Below are 14,550 nucleotides of genomic sequence, written 5' to 3'. Positions count from 1 at the left end.
CCCCCATCACAGCGGTGACTGCCAAGGCTTTTTCCCCATCCCAGACCAGCAGATCCAGTTCTGCCTGTTCCTTAGGAACCTCAGCCACCCTGTGTTTCAGGCAGGCAGGTTTTCCTGGCCCAGATGAGCTGGTTCCCTAAACCTCAGGCAGGCAAACCAGCAAAACCCAGTGACCGGTTCTCTGGTCCCCCCTGACAAGCTGCAGTTGTTCTCCTCGGCCAACCAAAGCGCGAGGTGGGTGTGAATCAGACCTCTGGCTAAAGGAAGAAACCTGCATGCCCCACCAGATGAAATAGCGTGAATGGCCTTAACCCCATGCAAAAAGGTCTTACAGGTCAGTGTTTGTGTCTGCTCCTGTCTCACTCAGGGGACTGAAGTCCTCCTTGCAAGGCTCAGGCGTGAAACCTGATTCCTATCCCCAAAACTGCAGGGAGTGCGAGCCATCCTGGGGATGTTCCTGCTGCACCCTCTGCTTCACCCTGCCCTCCTGCTCTGCCCGTAAAACTGATACGCGAGTGTGTAAATCCCCTCAATGGCACAAGGGAGACAGGAAAGCACCTTACCTGGAGCTGAAAAAGGCAAGTGGCCTCCTCACTCGATGCCTGGCTGGCAGCTACCAGGGATCTGGGTATTTGAGTGTTGCGGTCTCCTCCCCAGTCCCACTTTCAGAGCAGAAAAACTGGCTCTGCCGCCCGCCACGGGCAGCACATGACACTGGGAACATGACCGGTCCCATTCGTACCCACAAGAGCCTCACAGACATTGCCTCCAGTGCAGGCAGGAGGCAGAAAAACCTCCTGACCCTTTGCAAGCAAGCCAGGGCAGCTCTGGAGCCTCCAGACATCCACAGGGATCAGCCCCGGGACCAGGGTGGGCACCAGGAACATGCTATGGTCAGGACCCTGTCTGAAACCGAAAAAAGGGGATTTGGGGGTGTCCTTAAAACCATGGTGGGAGGAACCTCCACAGCAGGTCCTTGCTCCCCTCTTGGTAGGAGGTGCCAGGCTGCTCCAGGAGGCCCAGGAAAGGCTGGACCAGGCAGAATTCAGCACTCCCAGCTCCCTCTGATGCTTGTCCTTGCTGCTGGCTTTCACTCCAACATATCATTAAGCAAATACCTGTCAGCAGAGAGCAGTTACCAGCAGGTCTAAACACTTGCATAATGTGCTTCCCCTCTGCTGCAATGCCCTCGTTTCTAATGGCACCAAAATGGGATAATAACAGCTACAGTAATGTCAAGAAGGGCTTGTGTACCTGAAAGCTAATTTGCTTTCTCCACCTAATAAAAGGTATTACCTCTCCCGCAAGATTTGCCCCATTTAAAGCCTTCAACTTTACAACAAAGTTGCTCCCGCAGTCATTTTACTTTAATTTACAGTAATTGCAGCACACGCGGAGCCCTCTCCCACCAAGCGAGAGTAACCCTGGGTAACTCCGGTACAGCTGCTTGCTCCCTGCATGAGGCACTCATCCCAAAAACCTGTCCTCGTCTGCCCCCGGCCTCCTCCACCGGAGCCTACACTGGCCCCAAATGCAGAGCAAGAGTCCCCTCCGCAGGTTTACATCGGAAAAAAAGGGATGGGTTTTAATGGCAAGGGTAGATAAACCCTGGAGCAGCTCAGCAAAGCCAGTGGCAGTGTCCCCATTGCTGCCAATTGACAATCAATAGCAGCAGTGCTCTCTAGCAGAGATGCCTAAGGTCATGCACAGGGAACCCCCAGCGAAAATCCCTCAGTCTGGGGGTGAATGATGGCAGCAATCCTGCCCAAGCCCAGGCTGACACAGCCGGGGAACTCAGGGTCCAGTGCAGGAGGTCGGTGGAGACGTACACAGGGAGCACAGCACAGGGCACTCGGCTGGATCCAGGAAGGCAGTTCGGTGTGAGGACCAGCAGTAATCCAACCTCACTCCTCTGGGCAGCTCCTGCCACTGGTTTAGGAGGATCCTCCCCTACAAAGACCATGCTCAACCTTATTTTTAACTGGTGACCGGATTGCTCACTCCCTGCCAGCCCCAGCTGACCTCTCAGTACTCTGATGGGAGGAACCTAAGCCTGCAGCGGCGCTCTCCAGTTAGAGCAGCTCAGGGGACAGCCCTGCCATTGCTCTCTGGACACAGGGACACAAAGCCTCACCTCAGGGAACTGGCTCTCGGCCCCAGCCATCATGCCAGGCTGCAGCCATCAGCACTTCACAGCATGGGGTGACCTGCTAGCCAGCACCAGAAACACCGGCGCACCGACACTTCCGCGCTGCTGTCCAAGTGCAGAGCGCCAAGAGACTAGCAACACTCCCAGAAAACATCCATTAGCACAGTACTGGGCACTTACGTCCTCCATTTCTGTGCCAAGGAGCCTTTGGCCACAGAAGAGCAATCTCTGCTTAAATCACACCATCGTAGACTGCTGTTTATTTAGGATCCAGCGTGCACACCTAGGAAGAAAATGCCAGCGCCCTCCTCCTCCTCCTGCCAGGAGTTCTCCCCTTCCTGCTTCCGAGTCAGGCCACTTCATTTGTGCTGTGGGTGACCTGGGACAGCTGTCCCCTTGTGCAGGGTCACCAGTGGCAACATAGCTGCTGCTCCTTCCAAATGAGGACAACTGCTCACCCCACCTCTGTCAGAGGTTCTGTGTTTCAATACTGAAAAATGAGTCCCTGGGAAGCCAGTTGGGCAAGGGCTGGAAACAAGCCCCAGCGCCCATCGGGAGGACTGAGCCTTTTTTATGTTTTAAACCTTTCCATAAAAGCTGCCAGGAAGCAGCTTTTACAGCTGCAAGTAACAGAATCTCTCCCAAGGAAAGAAAGTAATTGTGTAAGGCTTTTTTTTTTTTTCCCCTCCAAGTCACTGCCAGCATCTTAGCTAACTCTTATCTATTCTCAGCCACCTCTCACCTCCCCAAACACTACCAGAAGTGCTCAGATTACTGCCAGCTCTCATTAGGTTCATGCGCAAGGCAAGGCCAGGCAATAAGACCTCCAGACAGTTGGATGCTGAATTCTGATGAATCCTTTGGGTAAGGAAGATTTCAACAACAGTGGAACTGTTTTTGTTGGCTGTCTATTGCAGCCCTTGCACTGGCACACAAGTGAAGCTTGTGCACGTTTGATTATTGGCTGCTCTGACAAAATCCAGGTGGGCATATGACTGAAAGAATTACTGTCTGCATCTTAAAAAAAAAAAATCACCTCATTTCCTTTAATTATTAAACTTCTCTACACTAAAGCACTGCAGGTCAGTAGGATTTATCTGCAAGAAAAGCAGCTTCTGCTTCATAAAACCCCGTTACCTTTATTTCTCTTCTGACATTCCTGTAAAATTTTGGCTTTGTGGCAGGAGCAGAGCTGCCATTATCTAATGGCGCAGGAACTGGGAGCTCAGCTGTGGGAGCTCTCAATCTCTAGCCTGGGTTCAGAGCCCTCTTCCCTATGAGATGGTACCTGGGCATGAGAAAAGCTCCTGCTGTCCTGGCCCCAAAGCAGCTCCCAGTCCTGCCCCACAAACCACAATCAGGGCTGGTTTTTTTTGGTTTTTTGTTTTTTTTTTTTTAGGCCAGACACACTCCTTTCAAGTCCGGCTTTCTTTAAGATGTAAAAAAAAGGCTCTCCCTTTAGAGATGTCATCAGTCTAACCAGGACTAAGGCAAGGCTTTTTCCACATACATGAAATCAGAGGAGCATTAGCCGAACGGTATTCTGATAATAAAAACACTTGTCTACTGCACAACTAGAGCAGAGGAATGTTAAGCCTTTGGTACAGCAGAAATGTGCAAGACCTGCTAAAACCCAGAGGATTTTCAAAATGGGATTTAAGCATCATTGTTACTGATGAGCAAGTACAGAGGCAGGTGTGACACTCAGTCACCTCTGGTTAGCTATTCTGGACTCCTTGAAGTTCCATTTTAGCTGTGCATTTCTGCTCTTGTGATTCCAACAGAGGCTGCTCCCTCCCAACGGGCAGCCTCAAAAGACAGAAATTGCAAAAAGCAACAAAGCAGGGAGCTTTCACCGCACAAAGAAACAGATACCATACGCGGAGCAGCTTCTGAGACAAATTAGGACTCCCACTAACAGAACCAAATTGCTTCCTCTCCCCCTACTTTAATATACCTTCCAAGAAAAAAGGAGCATTGCATTAGTGTTTTTACACAGAAACAAGAGAAAAGCAGTATGTGAGTTTGTGAACAGTCTGGGGCGGACATGTCAAGCTGTATTGAAAAGGGGGAGTCTCCTCCTGCTAAATTCTCACATGAAATTGCCCAAACACGAACGAATCCCTTTTAGCCAGTTCTCATTTATTGCTACAAAGAAAAGTACCCACATTCTTAGGGCCAGATCAGCATTTTCCTAGCTCACGCTGAAGCAAGCACTCTGCAAGAGAATGAGAAACAGCACCCTAGTGAGATTCCCCGTCCCACATCCCTGAGTCATTAACAGACATCTTCAGGAAGCCAGGGCTTCTCTTCAGCAACAACGGCTCAATAAGGAATCCCCTCTGCTCTGTTCTTTCCAGCCTAGGAACTGTAAGGTTCATAACCATAAATATTTGCTTTTTCCTGCACCCTCTGCCCAATATTCACTTCAACACTAAGACAGAGCTATCAGGAACCTAATTACATCTCTCTGACTTAAAAAATCACACCATGATTTTAGCTAACTCTTTAACTAGCTAGCTGCTATTCTTTTCTCCAGCATTGTCTTCACAGTCCAGAGAGCTTCTCCAAAGAGCTTGTTAACACATACAGCAGAGGGATTTCAGTGAAAAGATACAGACACAGAAAACAGAGAAGCAATCTGCACTTTAAGTCTGTCACGTTGTCCACCAGCCTGGACTATGCTAATCACATTTCACAATGTGCTGTAAGAGCTGTCATTGCCAGACTGCATTTAATCACTGTTCTTGGAGCAGCAGCGATCAGAGTTAATCTTTTTCCCTTTAATAAGAGCCATTACATCACTCTCCAGCATGGAAACTACGAAGTGGGAAGGTCAAAAAGTTCTTAATTAGAAGGATTTTTATTGCTGTGATAGTTCCGTTCTAGCCTCAATAAGAGAGATCTGCAGTACAGGCAGCAAGAGCTGGAAGGCATCTTGGATATATGAAGCACTGTTTGAAGCCTATGAAAACAAAAATCAAAATACACACATGAATAAATATGCTACCGATCAGCTTTACTAACCACATACTAATTTCAAACAGCATTGATTAATGCACATAAGAAACAGAAGCCTAGTGCTTGTCAGATTTTTAAGGCTCAATTCTAGAAATCAATTTAATATTAAGGTTTTGAGAGGCTTTATGCCACTAGCCAGAAAAGCAACTGGCTTAAAAGCTGCCAAACAAGATCAGGTGCAATTCAAATGTAGGATACTGTTTTCAGTAACACATGAGAAGAATTTATTTCACAGCAAAGTATAAGCATGCTGTGGCAGGAAGGAAGAATACACTAACAGGAAACACCCATTTCCTACCACACCTCAGAAGTTTACGAGCACTGAGAACCAACTTAACAGCTAGGAAGTGTTGGAACTCTTGCATGCTAATTTCTGAGCTTGTCTAAGGTCTGACTATGGGCATTTACATTCTAGAAACTCAGACTGCTGAATTTAACGTGTGACCCATCATAACTGTCCACCGAGATCACATAAGGCTCACTCTTCACTAAGTAACTCATCTCTTGTGCAAATCTACAGACATTTATTGAAACTTTTAGATAGGCAAGTAGAATCTTAGACTATGGGTTAGAGAACTTGGCATGCATAAGGATACTGCAGCAGAAAAAAACAGCGTATCTATTTTTTAAGTATTAGCTTAAAGTTTTAACTTTAGCATAACTGACCTCCAAAAACACTCCAGTGATTAAGGGATTAAGCACATCTGCTTTCTCTTTGACCTGCAGGGATCAGACATATATTATCCTGATGGAAAATTTGATCACATTTCTTCAAGCAAGATAAAGCTAAATCCTTCAAAAATTTAAAATCACCGTTGCTGCCTTGACTATAGGAAAGCTAAGTCACAAGCCCTGTGGCATGCAAATAAGAACAAAATAACCCACAGATGCCCAACAGAAGTCATATGTGAATACATACATTACATCTTCAAATGAATTGTGGACAACTGGAGAATTTAGAGATAATGACATTATCCTCAGTCACACCTGGGTGTTTTGGAAAATCCACAATAGGATCACAAACTTTATTTTCTTCTGTCTCCTTAGTACTGTCAGCAACAATTCCCACCCCAACTCTGTGCCAGGCTGAATGCAGCAGGAGGCATTCAAAAACTCAGCATACATTCACCTGCCACAGTTTGAGGAACACTGACCTAGGAGATCAGTCCACAGGTCAAAAAACTGCATCTATAAATGTGTAAACACACAAAACATTTTGTGGTGAAGATTCCATAGCTGTAATCAGCTAACCACATCTTGTTCCTAAGAACTATGGTTTGACACTTACCCCTGCAGTCGTTAAGCATGTAGTAAACTCTTTAGAGAAAGTGGACAATTCTTTACACAGCACAATCGTCATTCTGTGGAAGAAAAGTGGGAAAACGATGTAGTAATCTACAAAGAATAGCTTTCTTCTAGCATTCCTCTAAAACACAAATACCTAAAGCTAAATTAAACCAAAATTGCTATGCAGCACATAAACACTGTATGAAGATCCAGAAGTTCCCCAAATAAATTAAGGAGGGGAAAGGTGGAAAAATAAATAATTAAAGCTGAAGATCTGAAAGAGCATTCAGAGGACACAATCCATTCAAAAAGGAACAGCACTAACTCACTTTTTTTACTGACAGGTGTAATTTTCTGAATGAGAAAGTACTGCATATTTCATACACTTGCCAAGTATCTCCTGACATAAAAGAAAAATCTCCTCATGTCATGCATTATTGGTAAGATCAGTCCACTAATTAGTGCAGTAATTTTACAATATCACATACCTAACATACTAAATTATTAACAAAGAGGTAATTAAGAATCACTTTTATAGAACTGCTTTATATTTTACATGTCTATCTACTAACTAGCACAAGCTTAGGGCAAATATCCGTCTTGGCTATATAAGAGTTTTCCAGTAGGGTTTCCACTTTACCAAGAAATGTCTTTAAGCTGAAAAAACAGAGAGACCGCTGAATTCTGCTGGAAGACAGTGATGCCACCCATTGCACACACGCAGAATTCGAAAGCCCTGCATCCCATGGGTTTGTAAAGAATTATTAGACAGTTTAATCAGTATTTCAGTAATTATATGCTACATATTTACTAAGAGATGAACTTACTGCGAAAGGGACTTGGTTCTGTCTGTGGCTGTCACCTCCTGTTTCTGACCATGTAGAAACAAAGCTGCAGTTTTGTGAAACATTTCAATGGAGCATGCTGTCAGTTCAGCCAGACTTCTTATGGCAAACGCATGAATATCCTGTAAGAGTTACAAAGATCCCCCATACCATACAAAATCATAGAGCTTTTTAAAACAAGTGAATCATACACTGTACTATCACTACACTGTCCTTTCAGATCTCACAATCTGCACAGAAATAGAAACTCATAAACTCTGGGAATCACAGCTGTAACTTAACAATCAGATAAACAACCTGCAGTCAGATATTCTCTTCCTCCATTGCTCAGTTACCTCTACTGATTTTTTAGCATCATGGTCACCATCTCCGGATTCTACTTCTTCGTTTCCTTCACTCTCTTCTTCTTTAGGAAGATTACTGTGGAATTGTGCTATCCATGCATGAGCAGATATCCTCACCTGTATGAAGATGTGCCATAATATTTAATGACTGGAATGAAGACCCCCTTCACACCACAAAACATGGAGTATTGGATCTCTCTAGAGAAAGGAAACAGCTACGACTCCTGAGCTAGTGATAAGAACCAGAACAAATGATCCTAGTGCCTTCAGGACTTTGTAGAGGGCTGGCTCCTCAGATGTAGTTGAGGGCAGTCATTTCTCTAGCACTGAGTGCTGGTATTTACCAGCAAGACCACGACTAACAGAGGTGCTTTAAAAACATGTCTGCAGAATGCTGCTGCCACTTGGCGGATGTGAGGGGTAGTGAAAGGAAGGCAAGAAGGGTGATTCTTCCTCATACCAACTTCTGAACATAGTAAAACCAGCTGCATCGTACCAACTGGAGGGCTTCAACTCATGACTGTAGGTTGATTTCACAGTGGTGGCCGAAGGCTTACTGCTCCCAGTTATCTTTGCTACCACTTATTACTGCCCAGTGACAGGCAAAGACACACTGTTGTCTACCAAATCAGAGCCAAAAACATTGCAGAACATGATTTTGCGCCATAAAGTCAAAGGAAAAGGCCCATCTCTTTTGCCTACCATTGTCAAAGCATCTAAAACACAGCTTGTTTTCATACATTTGATATTTTCACAAGCAAAGCAGGACTGAGAAGCAGTTCCTATGAGGAATCTCTCCAGCTTTTAGAAGACAGGAAATAACTCACCATGATCAGTTTGTCTGGCTTTGAGGAGATATGCAATTCTGAAAACAACTCTGTTACTTCTTTTGTGAATTCCTCGTCTCCTAAAGGACAGGAAAGGTTAAAGAATCGACACAAAGGACAGATACAAGAGTAAGCAGCACTTCAGTGCACAACTAGTTCTGCACAGATCTGTCAACTGTTTCCTTTATTTCTCTTTGAATCATCCCCTCAGGCAAGAACGCATCAAACCTGGTCTTTTAAAATATAATTTATAAGGTAAGTTGTGAAAAGGTGGAGACACCAGTGCCAGAAGGTTAGCTTTTGCTTTCACAACTCTGGTTTTGTAGCTAAGGTAATTATTTTTTTAAACTTTTTTATTTTTTTTTTTCAGGAAGTATTTTATAATGCATTAACTTGTGCATCACCTTGGAGAGACTGAAATATCACTGAAAGCCTATGGTTCTCCTATTATATATGGCAGGGAGGATGTCAACAGTGGGGGGAAGGCTGCAAGATTCATCATGTGCAAATATAAATTAAATGTTAAATGAGAGCAAGTGCAGGTGTGTAAGCCCTCCCTGATGAGCGATTTAGAAAGCAACGCAAGAAATTTACATTTAAATCTGCGTAATCCTCAAGAATCAAACGGGTCATATGCATGGAGGCACCTCTGAGTCTTCTGATCTGTGTGGCTAACTCTCATTTTAAATAAATAAATAAAAAAAAAGACTTTTTGCTTTCTCATAGGTTAGACAGCTCTCTTCACAGTCCCTCATGGTCAGGGAAACTTACTATCTCTTTGAATTTGCATCTTGGCTCAAGGTCAGCTGTATGAACTACCCAGCAGTCAAGCAACTCTAATCCTGCTCTGGCAAGAAGTTGTTCCTGCTACGGAATTAACACACAGCAGCTTTCCAGAGATGAAGGGTACTGCTACGCATCATGCTCCTGGCCACAGACAGCTTTAGGATTAAGCATCCGGCTAGAGAATAACTTAACCTTGGCATCATGCCCATTGCTAGTGATCAGGGCTGGTTGGTTCTACACTGAGAACTTCACTGAGAACCAGCTTCTCCTCCCACAACCTGGGGCTCTCTTACCCTTCTTTTCTTCCTCTTCTTCTTCAAAGAATTCAGGTAAAGAAAATGCTTCTTTGAGTTGTTCCATCTCCTCCTTCAGTGTGTCCAGCTCTTCTCCAGAGAGAGCATTTAGAACCGATTTCACCTAGTTAGGGGCAGCACAGCCAAAGAGAGAATCATAAATCCAATAAGAGAAAGAAACAGGATGGAAGATGCAGCACTGGTTTACATTGCCTAAAAAAACCATCACACACTGATATTAGTGAGAATGTGGTACTTTCTACAGGAATAAGGAAAGGGAAAAAGACCTATCTGCAAAGCCCCATTAGGTAATAACGGATTCTTAAGGAGTTATTCAAATTTATTTCATAAAAAAACCTAATGACTTCTGAAATTGCATGCTGATCTGCTCTCCTGCGTGCCCCAAGACAGACAGGACAACCTCTGCTCTGCTTACAATACTCTTCTCCAGACCAAGGCAGCAAACAAGTGGGTAAGAGGAGTAACTTGCGAAAAGTTGTTGAGGGCACACAGGAACTGAGGCTCGTTGGGTAAAGAGAACGGCTTTAGGAGCTGAGGACAGGCTCTAATGCTCCAAAGGTAAACACCAGATCATAATGCAGGAATCAAAGTGAAGTTGTGTAATCAATCATTTCATAGCAAGTTCTGAGCACTTGATTTTACATGTATAGACATGTATAGACATTTCTGATCTTTTTTCCCTGCTCAGCTGAACTCAAAATAGGAGGCAAATTGCTCAAGGCCATTACCTTTGACTCACTCTCTCTGGAAAGCATCTCTAAGGCCTCCAGATGCGAAAGACCCTGAAACTCATCAAACAGTAACCCATAATGGGCTTTCTTCTCTGTAGCCATGGTAACCTCAGTAGCTGTCTGCTGCTCTTCTTTCTCCTTCGCCTCTCGTAAGACCTGAAAAAGAAAAGCAGAGGACTCAGGTCAGTGCCAGAAGATAGAAAATACAGGAGGAGAAGGCTTTTGGTACAATAGTAAACGGTTGCTTAATGACAGAACCACAAAAGAAAGAAGAGTAAATGAGAGAAACCCATGAGGAGCTGATATGGAACTGCCCTACCTGAGATAACGTAGAGTTTCTGTTCATTAGGCCCTTTGTTTTTTTGAATCCAGGGTCTCCCTCAGCTATTACATCCATTGTCTTTTTCCCGATGAATTCCAAGGCATCCAGACCTCCACTAATAACAGTTTTTCCCTAGGAATCAGATTTTTAGATAGACAATGCATAAAACTCACAGAAAACTATACAACTGAAGAAATTGATTTTGATTTTCTATCAGCCAGACATTCACAAGCCAAATTGGACTTTGTCACCCTAAAATTCAACTTTAATTGCCACAAAGAGAGTAGAAGGATACAGAAAGAGCCACATTACACTGTCATCCAACAGTTTAATATAGCACTCAGCCAGCTGCAGCAATCTGATGGGAAATACATTTTTATTTTGTGAACAAGCTGCTTTGCAGCACATTAAAGTAGTTCATTCTCATCCCTCCAATTAGAAAATACTAGACTTGTGGGTTTTGGTTGCTAACTCTTGTTCAAGCCTTAAAAGCAGAAGCAAGCTTTCCATCTGTGTCTCTTTCGAATTCATGGGCAAACTGACAAGACAGCAGATCACAAAAGCACAATTTCTAAGGGTAATGGGGTCCTTTGAAGTGCATTTCTCATGGTCACAGGAGCAAGCTGATTTCTAAGCAATGTGGGCTTGTTTCACAGAAGTTTTTGAAGAGGAGATTGGATTTCTTTTCTAGACAGTTCTGTGGAAATATTCCAGGAATGAGTCTGACCCTGCATTTACCTGAATACTCTAAAGGAAGAAAGCAGAGACAACAGAACACAGTGGTGATGTGCACATGAATGCATGCACCACACAGTTCACCATTAGGGTTTTTTTGTTAGCTATCAACATTTAGCACAGAACTATCAAAATTCAAGACAACTTACACATTAAGCGCCATTTAGAAGGAAGGCACAGGATAAAGGTTGTCTGAAGGTTGAAACAGTTTCTCACCATTCATTCCACAAAAGTCAAAATTAAAAGTTTCCTCTTACAATGTTTCAGATGAAAGGCAAAAACCCCAATGCTCTCTTAAACCCATTTTCTCCTGCATTCCCAACTCACTCACTGTGCTTTGGACAGCAGTAGAGATAGTTGATAAAACTCCAAGAGCCCCAGCAATAGGAAAGGAACTGCCATCATCAACTGCATCTGTGCTGCTGGCACCAGGATTCTCGCTTCCTGCATTAGAAGGCAGAAAATTACCTTCCTCACTTCCCGAAAAAGATCCCGTCAGTCGCAGAGTGGAGAAAATTAATGAACAGCAACTATCAGCCAGGAGCAGGGCTAGAATTTGGATTATTTTCCTACCTACTTTTCAGAGCTAACAGAAGTAAGACAGAGTATTACTTTGGCATACAAATATCTAGCTCAATAGGCAAGATGCAGGGTAAGGTGATATTATTTTGGGGGCGATTATGTTATGAGAAACATTTCAGTGTAGTTCTTACGCAGTAAAAACTGACCTCTCGTATCATCTGTAGTCTCTGAAGAGATTTCGCTAGGACTGGGGATCCCAAGGGTTGTTTCCGCTTTTTCTATGACATTTGAAATACCTTGACCTAGAGAAGATAGCATTATGACTTTAACCATGACATACCAGAGAAATCAGAACAAAAATAGGATCAGGACTGCATATTCGTTTTTATTGTTCTGGATTCCTCCCGCTTAAGACAGTTTAGACAGCACTACAGGCTACTACTATCCAGCTTCCTTACCAATGTAATGAACTCAGGTTTCATGTCAGCTTTTAAATCAAGTAGTAAGTACCAGCTGAATACCAATTTAAAATACCAGCTGAAGATTATGCAAGCACCTTAAAAACTTAAAAGTAATTTTGGCTGTGCATATCTCCTTAATCTCTCTGTACCTTTTGGTAAAAAAGTTTTCCCCATTACTTGAACAATTCTATTGACATTTTTCCAGTAATCCTCTTCTCTAGAAACAAGCTCAAAAGCACTAGCTTGAGACATTAAGTATGGTTAAAATATATATCAAATACCAGAAAGAACCTTACCTACAGTGGCTACAGTAGCAGATGCAGTTGATAAAAGAGATTTTCCCCAGCTTCCCCAGTATCCCCATCCTGTCTGAACTGCAGCAGGAGAATCTGAGACCTTTAATGAAGAAAAGCAGAAGAGAGTGATGCAGGTACTATGGTGACGGGAGGAACACCAGCAGTCTGTGATGTTTAACTTTTGTGTAGCTTTTCATTTTCAGATAAACAGCAACGTGAATTTTCAGAAAAGGAGTGGGGCTTATGCTGAGAGTTCTTCTGTGCTCAAAGCCATGAAATGTGAAGTCACGTTATTCAGAGCTAGCACAGGAACATACCTTGAGGGTTTCAGCTGTGGGCTTTTCTGTGGCAGAAGGCTGGCTTGGGGGTTTGGGCTCAGGTCTTTTCCGAGTCATAGGCACAGGCTCAAGCTCTTGCTCTCTCTCTTCATTGCTCTCAGAGCAGCCAAGTTCCTCTGTTTTCTGTTCGTTTTCATCTTTGTAAGACGTTTCTTCTTTCAAATTTTCACTGCTCTCTTTCTCAGACATGACTACAGCATCCACAGAAAGCAGAGCAGTTAAAATAATCACTCCCTTGTACACTTCGACATTCATTCAAAGCACACTTTGCGTTTTAAATAATTAAACACAACTAAGACAGAAATCCCTTCATCTTGCCATATATACCCACACAAACAGATTATGTTTTTAAGGGAGCGTGTATGCTGAGTTCCATCTGACTGGAAGAAATGTCACACTTGGAAGTTTAAAGTCCCACAGAAACACGTGGGTTTATCTAACCGACACACCCTCTCCGCAGGAAAGAAACAGGTTGCTAACTCTGAAAAGCAAATAAAAGGTACAAAAGGTCTTCAGATAATTAAATCCAAGCCTTGCTTCACCAACAAAAAAAAAAAGAAAAAAAGTGAAAACAAATTGCTTGGGATGGCTTTTTGAAAGGTGTCTGATATGAATGGGGACAGCTGTCAGAACGCTGGGCAGGTAGGGACGCAGCGACTGGTCGGCTTCTGTACTTAGGGCTGAGCCTCACCAGGGCATTAAAACCACCTAGGACTGGAAACGCGCTCCAGCTGCCACAGCAACCTGACACTGCTCCACAGCAACCTGACATTGCCCACCAGGACGAAGGTGCCTACGAACGGGGCTGCCAGGCTGCGGCCTGCTCAGGGGGCAGAGGCTTCTCGGTCCCGCTGCCTTCGCTGGCAGCGCTTCACCAGCTCCGCGGCAGTAACTTGGAGGCAGCAGCAGGCAGGGCCACTCCGAGCACCTCACGGCCCTCCGACATCACTGCTGGCCCGGAGCAGCGTCCCCAGAGAGGCGGCCACTGATGCAATCGGGGCAGCTGCCCCAGAAAGGAGATTTTGTTGGCTGTAAGCGAAGCAGGAGGACAGCAGCCCCTGCGGACAGGGACCCCCACCCCATTTCCCCATGACCCCCCGCAGCGGTGGGCAGGACCCCGCACCCCGCAGCAACCCCAGCATCACCGGGCCCACCCGGCCGCCGCCGCCTCCCACCGGGACCCGGGTCACCCCACCGGGCTCCCCCCCGCCCTCCCCAGCCCTGGGGGCCTCCCTGTACCTCCGTTTCCCCGGGAGGTCCCCATAACCCCCGTATGGGGCTGCCTGACCCACAGGGGGCCCCCAGGTTGCCTAAAGCCCCTCCATAGGACTCCTGCCACACAGGGGACCCCCAGGTACCCCAAAGCTCCCCTCCCCTTGGGACTCCCCGTCCCACAGACGGCTCCTTCGAGCCCTTTCTGGCCCTAGCCCTCCAAATGCCCCCTCCTCGTCCTCCGCTGCCCCGCTCCCGGTGCCAGTGCCCCCTCACCCGCCGGGCCGGGCCGGGCCGCCCCACCAACGCGGCGCTCGCCCCCGCGCCGGGCGGACCGTGACCATGGAGGCGATGCGCAGA

General features: G+C 45.2%; 1 protein-coding gene across 5 annotated transcripts; it reads right to left on the bottom strand.

The window, feature by feature from the left end:
• Window positions 1-4,270: 4,270 nt before the first annotated feature.
• On the bottom strand, window positions 4,271-14,497 carry FAM114A2 (family with sequence similarity 114 member A2). Of its 5 annotated transcripts, none has more exons than XM_086758535.1 (14): window positions 14,467-14,497; window positions 12,958-13,169; window positions 12,641-12,740; window positions 12,090-12,185; window positions 11,693-11,805; window positions 10,624-10,758; window positions 10,302-10,460; window positions 9,553-9,676; window positions 8,474-8,553; window positions 7,638-7,763; window positions 7,285-7,424; window positions 6,459-6,531; window positions 5,837-5,890; window positions 4,271-5,114 (listed from the first exon to the last, which is right to left on the bottom strand). In XM_086758535.1, the coding sequence occupies exons 2-14, from the start codon at window positions 13,165-13,167 to the stop codon at window positions 5,013-5,015; spliced, it is 1,512 nt and encodes a 503-aa protein (XP_086614661.1). In that variant the 5' UTR covers window positions 13,168-13,169; window positions 14,467-14,497; the 3' UTR covers window positions 4,271-5,012. The 5 variants fall into 5 exon arrangements, with proteins under 5 accessions (XP_086614661.1, XP_086614659.1, XP_086614660.1 ...); XM_086758533.1 differs by lacking the exon at window positions 14,467-14,497 and adding an exon at window positions 13,670-14,004; XM_086758534.1 differs by lacking the exon at window positions 14,467-14,497 and adding an exon at window positions 13,758-14,004.
• Between the last annotated feature and the right edge of the window lie 53 nt (window positions 14,498-14,550).

Source organism: Chlamydotis macqueenii, chromosome 14, assembly GCF_036417535.1.
Source record: "Chlamydotis macqueenii isolate bChlMac1 chromosome 14, bChlMac1.mat, whole genome shotgun sequence".
In the NCBI taxonomy this organism is placed as follows: domain Eukaryota; kingdom Metazoa; phylum Chordata; class Aves; order Otidiformes; family Otididae; genus Chlamydotis; species Chlamydotis macqueenii.
This window is presented reverse-complemented; position numbering and strand designations above follow the sequence as displayed.